Consider the following 13,764-nt stretch of genomic DNA (forward strand, 5'->3'; position numbering starts at 1 on the left):
TCATCCTGATGAGTCGTCCTTCCACTTCAATATGGCCTGATGAGTCATCCTTCAACTTGTTCTTGACGAATTATTGTGTGCACGTGATGACAGCCCAGAGAGCTCTGCTGTCTTGAGTGCCTGGTTCCAACAGTAGAAGGTTCTGGGGGTTCCATAATGATGTGGGCCATGTTTTCCTTGCATGGCCAGGTCAACTCATTCAATTAGAAGGCAAGGTTGATGCAGCACGCTACATTACCATCCTGAGCAATCATCTGCATCCCTTCATCCAGCATTCCTTCCCTGCTGGGAGGGGTGTCTTTCAGGATGACAGTACTCCAGTTCACATGGCACACGTCACTGGGTGGTTTGAAGAGCATAAGGACAAAATTGCCCATCTTCTATGGCCCTCCCAATCGCCAGACTTCAATCCCATAGAGCATTTATGGGACTGTCTTGAGAGGTGCTTAAGAAAGCAGCTTCCGCCTCCATCAACCCGACATGACTTGGAGAACTTCCATGTGGAAGAATGGTGCCACATTCCAGCAGACCAGTTACAGACAGATCCATGCCACATCATATCCATGCCATCCCACACCTGACTAAGTGACAATTTGTTGGTGTTTCCATTTTTTTTTTGTCCACTATCTGTAGTTTCTCAAGCCAAGATACCTTTATTATGATGTATTTCCTACATCTATCTCAGGCTTATGGAGAAGCTTGTACGGAAATGATGTGGAAGACAAAGGCATTAGTAAATATCAGTGTACTTTTTACATTAATTACACAGTCGTTATTTGACAGTGGAGAAATGTGATTGTGGAGTTATTTGACAGTGGAGAAATGAAAAAAGCATATGTGATTTGAACCTGTGTTCAGCACATCGTGAGCCAGGGGTTCAGATGTGACTACTAATAGGTAACCTTTTTTGAATATATGAGAAGACACAATCGTGAGGAAGTTACACTGAACTGAAGTTTGACTCTTGACGAATCTACTTCAGCGTGGGCATTGAGTCAGACAGTGGCGAGTTTGTGAAGGTCATGATTCACAAGTCATATTGTAGTCAAGAAAAGAAAAGGAAACTTCTGCATGAAGTGCGCAATACTGTACAGTAGGTCAGAACCATAAAGTTATTTAAAATTATAGTCTCTCAGAGCAGAGATTTTTGGGGTATATGATTGATATTATGTTTTTTTGTTTTTAATCATAAAGTTCTCAAATTGTAGTTTTTGTATTACTCAATTCACTGTTTCATTTGAAGGTTCTCTCTTGACCTGTGAAGCTAAGAACACAGTGTGTCCACAAATTACTCTTCAAAATTCAAACCATAATAAAACCATAATGAAATGGGATCTAACCATTACATGCAGTTTAAACATTTCTAAAAGTTATATTTTCAAGATCATAATTTTGCATCATTTGCACGTGTGTGTTTGTTGTTGTTGTTGTTGTTTGTTTGTTTGTTATCTCCATATGCGGGTGTTCATTATTCGCGGGCATCTCGTATTCGCGGTTTATAAATTGCGACTTGCTTTGACAGCTCTGTGTTTCGCATATTCGCGGTTTTTCACGGGAAAAAAATTTTTTTCCACAAGCCGCGCATATAACACAGTTCTAAAACATATTTTCTACCAGGTATGCTGTCACCGAACTGTATGTACATACTGCACAGCAAGTCTGTGGTTCAGCAATTAAAAAATAAAAAAGAAGATTATAGTGGTCTGCGTCATTTCAGAGGTCTTGGTTTTCTCAACGGTTCCTATATGTTTTTTTTGCATGCTGAATTTAGAAATGTATCTCATTTCGCTCAATCAGGTCAAGTTTTTATGCTATCTCAATTTTAAGGAAAAAAATAATCAAAATTTTAGTTTTTTTAATTAGCATTTTTTAAATTCAAAATCAGACTTACATTGACAGAAAATGTACAAAATATATATAAAATAACGTACAAGTACAGTTAATGTGAAATTCAACATTAAAAAGACGAAGGAAAACAGCGACTGCTGAAGCGACTGAAGTTGGGTGTTGCCAGAAACAACGATTTATCTATATTTTTATGAAATTGAAATGAAAGTAATTGAGAAGGCACTTTCTTCCACATTAAGTGTACTTGTGTGTCATTATATGTATAGTTTGTACATTTTCTGTCAATGGAAGTCTGATTTTGAATTTAAAAAATGCTAATTAAAAAACAAATTTTGATTATTTTTTTCCTTAAAATTGAGATAGATTTCTTGACCTTGAGATAGATAGAAAAACTTGACCTGATTGAGCGAAATTAGATACATTTCTGAATTCAGCATGCAAAAAATATACAAGAACCGTTGAGAAAACCTAGACCTCTGAAAAAATATTTAAAATGCAGCCCAGTGTTATCAACAGAAATTTTAATGATTTTCAACCGTGATCATTTATTTTAATTAATTACCTTAATTGTATTTTTCTACTTGTATATTTGGCGATGGAGTTACGGTTTAAAACCAATGTGTTGTGCCATGGGATTCCATGTATAGTTTAATCACCAAAGCACTGGTTTGTCGTTTAGGGCTCATCCTTTTGGAGCTGATGTGTGATTGTCATTTTTTTTTTTGACATCTTTCTTTCTTGTCTCACTCCCTTGGGTCATATGTTCTCTCAGATAAAGCCATCATGGACACCTCATCTCTTATCGTTTCCTTCTCCTTTACCAGTTGCACCTCAACCACCTGCCAACCAGGTAGTTTGTTTAATTGTTGCTTTGACTTTGCACATACATTTTTTTTCCTCCAGTTTGTTCTTCCACATTCAAATTTACTAAGAAAACGCACCGCCCAAATAGCTTTCGGGTCAATATCACCAAGAGAAGATTATTCAAAATGCCACTGAGAGAAGAGCTTGCTTTGACAAGCCGCTTGTGTTTCCATCTTCTTAGTTTCTTGATGTACGAGCAATGCTTCAGCCAATGACAGAGCACCATTTGCAGCTAAGTTAATGCAAAACAAAATAATTTTAATTTGGATGAGAGATGCCATTGGACCCAACATCGTTTATTGGTTACAATGCTTGTAAGACCTGTTTGGTTACTTCGGCCATGTAGGCCAAACCATAAGATTGATACACAAAGGAAATGTAATCCCATTTAGGCACACATATTAATATAATGTACAGTATTTACTTTCTTTTTAAAAGCAAGTTAATATTGGTTGTTGTCGGTGCAAGTTGTTTGGTTGTTGTGGGTGCAGGCTGCACAGACTGACTGCATGCATGCACTCTATTATCTTTTGATGAGTAGTGCACTTGCTATGAGGAATTTTTATACTGTGGGAGTGGCTCTTTCAGTGATTCATGGCCTTTAGCTATTTATATCATTGGTTATGTGCATCTTGGTAATTACGAATGACTCCTCTTACAAAAAAGTACCATTCACATGATGGTGATGATGATGATGATGATGATGATGATGATGATGATGATGATTGTCCATTGGTGTCAACGATGACTGTCAAAATATTTGGATGAGGTGTTTGCTTCTGTGCACACGTTCATGCGAGTCAAGCCCTATCCTTGATTTACACACTCTCTGGCACAACCGGCCGATTCACGTAGCATCTGTTTCATTGGTTGTTATTTGCACTATGGCTCCTTCCTTCGAACATGCTTCTCTCTCAGGTTATTTACACGATTGGTTTCAGCTGTTCTCACACCACTCTGTACTGCTGCTCTCCATTTTGCTCTGTCACAGGTGATATCCGCCCAATAAGTATGTCGATGTTCGTCGCTTTCAGATGTTGTTTAATCACATCCTTGAATCTTCACTTTGGACCACCTTGGTGTCGTTTGCTGTCTTTGATTTGTCCATAAAATATTCGCTTTGGCAGACGAGTGCCTGGCATACGAACAACATGTCCAATCCAGCGTAGCTGCGCACTCATCAGCATTGCCTCTGTGCTGGGCAACCTGGCTCGATCCAGCACTTCATAGTTACATACACGCTGCTGCCTTGAGATGTGCATGATTGAGCGCAGACACTGCTGATGGAAAGCCTCCAACTGCTTTATGTGGCGTTGGTATGTTGTCCAGGTCTCGGAGCCATAGAGCAGTGTGGTCAGGACAACTGCCCGGTACACTTGGTTTTTTTGTGTGAAGATGGATGCCTCTAACACTCCACGCTCTGATTCTCAGCACACCAAAGGCTTTTGAGGCTTTGTAGATATGCTTGGAAATGTCTGAAGGATACGGTTTGCTGAGGTTATTGCTCTGACGAAGGGTTAATGCTCCAAATGTCAGCTTCTTATTGCTTCCCACGACGGTTAGAATACCTCAGTCAACGTTCTTTGTTTTAATGCATTGTCATACCCGGCTGCCAATGCAGATCGACAATAGCCTTCACCAGCAAGATTAGTTCTTCATTCATCGCTGACACAGGTTGTTAAATTTAATTCAACAACACTGTAGAACCCAGAGTAAAGTTTTATAAGAACGAGGATTGTATTTTGCATATGTCAGCACCAGATATGGTTTGTAACAGTAAAACAATCGGCTACTTTCCTCTTGGGAGTGAGATTGTCGGCTCGGTTCATGTTCGATTGCACTCACATGCCCAGCATCATTTATTGGCAATTAAGAAACTTCCGATTTTAAACCAGACATGATGTCTCAGCCTCGGCCTATTTAGCATTCCCGAATGAGCACATAGTTCTTGATGTCATTGTCAAATGTAAAAACACTGCATTGATTTGTACTTCATCTCCAACTGGCTTTTCTTGCATGCAATTGATTTACAAACTCTCTCATGAGTGTGTATCAAAACATGGAGAAATCCATCCATCTGGACCATCTGTTAGTCGGCAGACCAAAGGCTTTTGAGGCTTTGTAGATACGCTTGGATATGTCTGAAGAATGCGGTTGGCAGCGTTGGTGCTGCCTTAGCAGACTCCTTGGCGATTGGCCACAATTCTGGACAGGTCGCCACTCCAACACAGGATACCAGCAAGTTGGCACTCATTTTGCCAACCTCAGAAGAATGACAGGCAGTCAACCCTACCTGGTATTAATTCAACAGCCAAGTGAGATTTGAACTCAGGGTCCTAGGTTCCCAAGCCCACTACCCTAAGCCAACACCAGGCATACGGAGAAATGTTCACATCATTTGTTCTGTGGAAATGAATTATTTGATGTTTATATTCCACAAATTTCGATATTCACCTATTTTCTCCCTACATCATCATTAATTTGTGGGCAATATGTGGCTGTTTGTTTGTATCATTGCAAGAAGTGTGCCAATGTTGTAGTGCCCCCTGGGGTTTGGGGCAAGAATTTGTAATTTACACATTCTGCCAGAGATAACTCACCTACTCTTCATGAAAGACACCATCCACCAACTACTGCTGGCAGACATAACACCCAGTTTAATGTCCATCCAACGACAACACTCACAATGATGCCTGACATCACATGTGAAACACTAGGATGATCGTTTATTGCTGGATCAGGATTCAAAGCCAGGCTAGACAGCTCACAGGTGAATGTGCATACCTGTAGGCTATCCTCCAGCCCTATGTAGAAGAAAGGAAGGGGTGGGATTGGCCATTATTAATACAATGTCACTGCAATATAAATTGACAATGTATTAAAGGTGTATGACATACGATTATTTGGGAGGTTTCCCATTTGTTTGATCTTCGATATACTGAAGACTGTGACACCAGTGGGTATAATCAGATTGTGAGCAAAGGAGTATCAACAATGGTCACTTCGTGTTTTTACCACCTCATCCTTAAGTTTTTTCATTATTATATATGGATAGGTCATTACTACAGCAGCCTCAGTCCCCATCAGGTTGTGAACAGCCTCTGCCGCTGGTTGTGAAGAGCATATTGTACCTCTCTGAAGAAAATGTTTTAATGATGCCAGCTCCTGACCTAACAACATAGCTCACTTGTTCACCTCTGTAAGTAATCCATTGATATTGGCCTTTAAAAAAATCTTTCCATTAGATTGTGGCTCATCCACCTCACTCAGGAGCTCCCGTGTTCGCAAGCATGATGCATTTTCATTCAGATGCACATCATGTCCAAAATGGTCATCTAGGATTGCAACTCCAGGAAACTCACCAGTGGTCAGGTAATCAGGTTGTGTATTTCAACTGTATGGTTCCTGTGGTTGTCAAGACACAGAGAGTACGTAGACTTGGGTTGTATAATGGGCTCCTTTGAGCAGCGATGGTAGAGAGGTGACCAGTGAGGCAAACTGAATAGTCAGATGGGAAGACCACTGTACAGTGGGATGGAACTCATCCTGTACTCACATGTGAATCTTACTTTCATGTCACTTCATTGAATCTCCAAGAGAAATCCGAAATAATGTAATCAATCCCAGAATGCTGGGTGTGCATGTGCAGAAACCCCAAGAAACGGTGGTGTTTGGGGAACCATAAAGTATGTCGTGTGTGTGAGATAAGGATTATTACCTAAAATGGCCCACAAAGCTTCCAAAAGAAGCCAAAAGTACTTGTAAAAGTACCTGACAGAAAGCACTGTGCCTCTGCACAACGAAAGACTTGGAGAACGTTTTAAGCTCGCCGAATGGGCAGCTGCCCACAATGCAAGCTCACGACCATGTGGGCCGGTGCAAGGTTCGAGTAGACCGGCGTGTGCTATCCAAACTCCAGACGATTCACTACCAGTGAATGGACTTTGAACCTTGTGGGAGGGAGTGTGCCTCCTGTGAACATGGCAGGCTTGGTGATTTATTTCATAGACATCTGCAATTGGAAAGACAATGCTGTGTGTGATGACCAAGTAACAATAACTAACTCTTCAGCAAAATAAATCTTTCCGACATGAAAAGAAACAAAGCTTGTGCCAGCTATATTTAAGTGGGAGTTTGTTGTATCGGGTAAACCTCCCTGAAGAAAACAGTGTATATGGAGTAGGTAGTTTAAAACACTGATGGGAAGGTCACGAATGCACAGGGTAAGGTTAAAATGATATTTACTATTAATCATGGTCTTTTTGGGGGAGGGGGGAAGCAATGGAATCTGTGAGTCTTTTGTAATTTTTTTTGTATACATTCTCGCAGCTCGTATGAGAGCTAACACATAACGCACAGCAAGGGGGGGGGGGGCATGAGAAGTCTGGCGATGTCTCTCTCAAGTCTCTCAAGTCTGGCAATGTCTCTGTTTCTGGTGTTATCTGGCTCGAGTCTTCCGAATCTTCTAATTTTGTGAACCCTGAGCAAGGGAGGAGCTAAAAATCAGATCAAACGATGCCACGCTTTGATGCACCCCCAGAAGGCTTCTTCTGGAATCCTCCGGAGCTCCGTCGTCACGGCCCTTTTGATGGCCTCCACATCAGGAAATCGGGTCCCCTTGATCACCCCCTTGAGCTTGGGGAATAGGAAATAATCACAAGGGGCCAAGTCTGATGAATATGGGGGTTGCTCCAGAGTTGGCACGTTCCTCTCCACCATAAACTGTTGGATGTTCAGGGCACTGTGAGCAGGGGCATTGTCATGGTGGAGCACCCAGGTGTTGTTCTCCCACAGATCCCTCCTCTTGTCCCGGACTGATCTCATGAGGTGCTGGAGGATCTCCTTGTACACGTATGGATTCATTGTTTGACCTTGTGGTTGAAACTCGAGTGGACGATGCCCTTGATGTCAAAAAACGCAATGAGCATCACCTTGACTTTCAACTTCGATATCCTTGCTTTCTTTGGTCTTGGTGATGCCAGACTTTTCCACTGACGACTCTGCCATTTGGTCTCGGGATCGTATTTGAATATCCACGATTCATTGCCAGTAATGACTCTCCCGAGCAGGTCTGGATCGTCCTCGAGGCACTGGATAATGCCTTGACAGGCAGTGACTCTTTGCTGTTACTGGTCCTCGGACAACAGCTTGGGGGCCATCTTTGCACACACCTTGCGCATTTCGAGATTTTCAGTGATGATGCTCCAGACAGTGTCCTTGTTGATGGAAAGTTCCTCAGCAATCATTCGCACCGTGAGTCTGCGCGCACCATCTGCTTCACACGCTCGATGTTGTCCGCCGTTCTGCTCGTTGAAGGTCTTCCAGACCGTGGATCATCTTCAACCTCCTCCTGTCCCTCTTCGAAACTCTTGAGCCATTCAAATGCACGTGTACGTCGCATCGTTTCTTCCCCGTAGACTTGCTGCAGCATTGCGAAGGATTCGGAAGGTGTTTTGCCAAACTTAGCAAGAAACTTCAGATTGGCTCTCTGCTCACGACTCATAGTGCGACGACTCAGACTAGACAACGTGTAAAGCACGACCTCTAAAAAAAAATCACACTATGAGTGCAGTCAACCATCACCAAACACAGATATTGCTGGAATGTTGCGAGAGACTGTGACGCAACCTGCTCATTCAAGTTGTGTAAGTAGAGCTCACAGCAGGCTCAGCCCCGTTACTTTTTAGACGGACCTCGTATGTAGAAGAATTGCATTACTCAGCTAGTGGGTTGCCCAGACAGCTCAGATGACAGAGCATGGGTATGGCTTGCCAGAGGACCTATGTTTGATTCCTGGTCTGGGCATGCAATTTTTCCACATACAGTATATTTATGATGGGATATGTGAACCAATATTCTGAGGGAATTAAATGTTGGTGCAATACTTACAAACTCTTAGCAAAAATCTCAATCTTCATGATGTTTCTTATTCCAAAACAATCTCTTTTATTCAACATCCCATTGTATTATATTTCTGAATGAACTATCTATGGTACTTAAATTACAGAAACGTTCATTGCACTGGGAAAGGGGGATGTAAATTTTCCATGTAGTGATTCCCCTGTTTGGGGCATTTTATGTGGCAAGTCATTTCTTTCATGGATTTACGAGGTTAGTGGATAAATTGATAGATTGGATTAATGCTACATTGTTGTAGCATGGGAATGATGAACTAAATGGCTTCCTCCTCCATCAAAATTCCTTGTATTTACTTGAATGAGCAAAAACCCTTCATAATGAATGAAATTTGAGGCAAAAAAAAAGAAATGTTGTGCCTCATATTGACGACTATGAAAATGTATTTCTTCCAACACAGGAGCAGTTCTGGAATTGCAACCATTGCCCAGTTTTGTGCACTACAGGCGGAGATTCCGAATATGCCTCGGATACCTCCATCGGCACACCGGAACCATCATCCCTCGAGGGTGCACCAATTTTCCCAGAAAGGATTTTGAAAGCCGCTAACAACTTTGAAGGCCCTATGCATGATGATAATGATCATTCTCACGCATATTTTGAGCATCACAACAGGAAATATGATCGTGGTAACAAAGCACCGTGGCTGACAAGAATGAGGGAATATTTGAACAATCCAGGTGTGATCCAATCTAATCAAAAGAAATATGAAAAGGAAACACCTCATGGCATAGACAGCCATGGATCATCATCAGAGGGTCCATTTCCTTCCCCACAGAGCTCACCAATGTTAAACCCAAAACATCAGCATTCACCAAAAGCAAGCCCAAGTAAGGGGATCAAAAACAAGGGTTCACCAAGGCAAATCCCCTTTCATTTCCCAAAGAGTTTACCCATCCTAAACCTAAAACAACTGCATTCACCACAGCCAAGCCAATGTAAGGACACAGAGAAACATGGTTCATCATCATCAGAGAGTCCATTTCCTTCCCCGCAGAGTTCACCAATGTTAAACCCAAAACATCATCATTCACCAAAAGCAAGCCCACGTAAGAGGATCAAAAACAAGGGTTCACCAAGGAAAAGCCAATTTCATTTCCCAAAGAGTTCACCCATCCTAAACCAAAAACAACTGCATTCACCACAGCCAAGCCCATGTAAGGAGACAGAGGGATATGGTTCATCATCATCAGAGAGTCCATTTCCTTCACCACAGAGCTCACCAATGTTAAACCCAAAACATCAGCATTCACCTAAAGCAAGCCCAAGTAAGGAGATCAAACACAAGGGTTCACCAAGGCAAAGCGCATTTCATTTCCCAAAGAGTTTACCCATCCTAAACCTAAAACAACTGCATTCACCACAGCCAAGCCCATGTAAGGAGACAGAGGGATATGGTTCATCATCATCAGAGAGTCCATTTCCTTCCCCACAGAGCTCACCAATGTTAAACCCAAAACATCAGCATTCACCTAAAGCAAGCCCAAGTAAGGGGATCAAACACAAGGGTTCACCAAGGCAAAGCGCATTTCATTTCCCAAAGAGTTTACCCATCCTAAACCTAAAACAACTGCATTCACCACAGCCAAGCTCATGTAAGGACACAGAGAGACATGATTCATCATCATCAGACAGTCCATATACTTCCCCACAGAGTTCACCAATGTTAAACTCAAAACTTCAGCATTCACCAAAGGAATGGCCACGTAAGGAGATCAACAGCAATGGTTCAGCATTGCAGAGTCCAATTCTTTCACCAAAGAGTTCACCCATGTCAAATCGAAAGCAACGGCATCCACCAAAGTCAAACCCAAAGCACCATTGGAATCAGGTCTCTTTCAACCTCTTTCATTTTGCTTTGCTTGCTCCTTGGCCAAACTTTGCTTTTCTATGAATTAATAATCTCACAACTTCTTTTCTCCTTCTCATGGACTTGGTTTGCTTCTGTTTTTCTCTCCAGTGGGTTTTCAGGTTAGTTGCTTTCTTCCTTCTGATTGTACATTCCTTCCTGCCCCCATTTCCTTCAGTCCTTTCTTTGTGAGCATCTCATCTTGTACTGGAAAATCCTGAACTTTTTCTTCCTTGATTAAGGATACTCCTTTCACACGTAACTTTCTCAAAGTTAATATGTTGTTCATATCTTCACCCTTGTTGTATCGTACTTGAGAGTTACTGTAAATGGCGATGACAAATTCTACTTTTAAGAATGAGGGTCATCCCAAATGTTCTGCCATTGCACCGACCTAACAGGTCAACAGATACAAAATGATGCAAAGTGTCAGCAGACGCAAAATGGGGCAAAATCAAAACCGATGTAGAATGTGGAAATGGGAAATCTAGCATGATGATATGCAACATTTTAAAATTTGGCAATTCTCTGTGTATGTATAGTATGTGTGTATTGTAACGGTGGGCCACGGGGTGCACTCGAGGTTAAATCATCCACATGGACAATCACCAATTTAGTGACAGATTGTCCAGACAGATTATACGCCATCCACCGGGAAACCCGAACAGATCTTTTATTCGATTTCCAACTTACACAAACTCTAATGAGGTCTGTCACATTCGGTAATTTCCCTGTTAATTACTATGTGGAGCCGAGTGAACCCTGGGGAAATGAACCATGATTTTACAACATCCTAATGAGCTTTTCATGACAAATTTCCAAAGGCCGCAAGTTTGATCCACACCGTGGTTGATATGCAAAATCACAAACCATGCACCAGGCCGACACGCCAAAGATGGTAACAGGTTTAACTCGAACGGCACTCAGCAGAGCACATATCTCCGCTCGGCTGAACAGTTGATGTTTTGTATCCCACTGATGGGCCGTACCTTAACCAAAATCTAATCAGCTTATTCTTGTCACCTTACCAACATATCCTCCAAGTTTTGTCATAATCCGTCCACAAAATTTTAAGATATCAAGCTAGAGATCGTTTTTCACACCATCTTTCAATGGTGAAGAAGCACTTTAAAAGTTAAAAAAAATTCTTGTCTCCGGTTTCGGATCTTCACCAAAATTGAAAAAATGTCACTGTCGCACACTCAGCCTGTCCACCAAATGTCTTCCGAATCCGTCTAGAACTTTTTGAGATATCCTGCTCACAGACAGACAAACAGGGATGAAAACAACCTCCGTCCACCTTCGGTGCCAGAGGAAATCAATGTTTCAAAAGGGAATTGGGAGACCAAGGAGGATAATAGCACAGGTATTAGTTATTCACTCTGCACAATTAATCCACGAGCTTTGACAACTTATCGCATTACCTTATCTCTTTCACATGACAGATATTCAGACAGGCAGGGGTTACAAGATGCAAAATAAACCTTGTCCCCACACAATGCTTGCATAGAGTCGGTGCTGTGGTCCAAGGAGGGAGAGTTACGGCAGCAGAGCTTGGATGGGAATAGATGGTCTGGCACACCGCATACAGATTTGTTGTCCCTCGAGGTCTATGCGTCAGTTCAGCATCACTGTGTACAGTCTCACTGTCACAGTCCTGCACCCTGTGCTGCTTGTTCCAAACTCTCAGAGCTCAACTCCCTGCTGTTCCGAACCTACTCGCTCCAGATTCCCCTCTCAACTCGACAACCTGAGCTCAACTCCTAAACTCACTCAATTGCCCGAGATTCTGCCAACTGATGCCACCCCTTGGCTATTCTTACCTCATGACCATGCGCCAATTAGTTCTCCGTCGGGCTTCTCGAGCCTTGAGCCACATCAACCATTGTGAGTGGTTTCTGGTGGTTCTTACCTCAGCGCAGGATCGTGAGGTGTTACTTTGCCCTCTTTGGGGGTGGGGGTGAATTTACTTGGCTCACGAACCTGGTTTATTGGAAGTTCACTTTAAAACAAAAGTGAATAGACAGATTACGAAGGGAATGATTTAAAGACTTTATGAGGGGGTACGGTGGGAAATGTTGTCGACACATTACTGTGTAGGCAGTGTTGTTGGGGTGAAGACGACCCAAGCAAAGTTGCGTCGGCTTCAACCCAACAATACTTCCTTCACATCCCACGACCAGATATTACTCCAGGCCAACAGCGGCATTTGTCAGATCAAAATATATTGTTATCATGCATGTTTCCTCAACAGAAAAACGGAATCGTTCCTATGAAGTGCAACTCACAATTAGCACGGATCATAATTAGCCTTTCCTGAACAACTTTCGATACGTGCTCTATCGTCTTTACACCGAAACCGGACATTTATTCTGAACATGTCCTCATGGTAAAACTAATCTATTTTTATGCCCGTTACCCCCATCACGTTCCTGCAACATTATGTATGTATGTATGTATGCATGTATGTATGTATGTATGTATGTTGGTGTGTCTGAACCTTGTAGAATCGAAAATGCTTTGCCCAATCTTTGCCAGGTTTTGGGTATGCACCGGGGGTGTCCAGGGATAGGTCAGGGGCATAAATAAAAAATTCACACCCCTCTCCACCCTGCCCCCTTCTCCTCCTACCCCCTGAAGGATGCACTTGTGACTTTCGGCTGTGCACATGGCACAGTGAACATGGTTTACTGATCTCTGCCGAAGTGAGGGAGTAAATCAATTTGCTTCCCAGGCCGCTACGCTTCCTCTGGGAGCAGATGTTTCGCCTACATTAAGATTTTATAGCGATCCGTGTACATATGCAGGGTGTTGCTCAAATAGGTATCCATTTTTATTAATTTAATACAAACAAGAAGCAGAGACAACTTTCCAGTCGAACCATATATGGAACAGTGAGAGTAATATTGCTTGTAATATTTGCTTTTATTCAATAAATAAACATAGGGGCAATACCCCAAGGGCTCTCACCTGGTAGTGGCTAGATAAGATAACCAGGGAACCACTGGTAGGCATGGATGACCCAAAAAAAAAAAATATATATATATATATATATATATAACGGAGAAGAAAGTAAATAGCTTTGCATTTTTTTTCATGCCGTGAACAAACCTAGGTACATCATGGATGATAAAGGTTGTCGTCAAGTTTCATCAAAATTGTGTGTGTAGTGTGTGTTTTCAGAAAAGAAAGCAAACTCTTATTTTGAGGGGCAATGCCCATGGACACCCTTAGGTCCCGATAAAAAATTTTTAATGCCATGAGCAAATTTTGGTACATTCATGGCG

General features: G+C 42.1%; 1 protein-coding gene across 6 annotated transcripts in view; it reads left to right on the forward strand.

Annotated features, from left to right (window-relative positions):
- LOC147012940 (traf2 and NCK-interacting protein kinase-like) overlaps positions 1-13,764 on the forward strand; it is a 262,159-nt gene that overhangs the window by 149,252 nt on the left and 99,143 nt on the right. For 4 of the 6 annotated variants that reach the window (XM_085854316.1, XM_085854311.1, XM_085854312.1 and 1 more), the window contains 2 exons: positions 2,621-2,698; positions 9,029-10,459. In XM_085854316.1, the coding sequence (XP_085710442.1) occupies positions 2,621-2,698; positions 9,029-10,459 (1,509 nt within the window). The remainder of the gene's footprint in view (positions 1-2,620; positions 2,699-9,028; positions 10,460-13,764) is intronic. The other 2 variants (XM_085854314.1, XM_085854315.1) reach the window with 1 other exon arrangement.

This window comes from Eptatretus burgeri, chromosome 14 (genome assembly GCF_056783735.1).
Source record: "Eptatretus burgeri isolate ZD-2024b chromosome 14, Ebu_testis_v1, whole genome shotgun sequence".
NCBI lineage: Eukaryota > Metazoa > Chordata > Myxini > Myxiniformes > Myxinidae > Eptatretus > Eptatretus burgeri.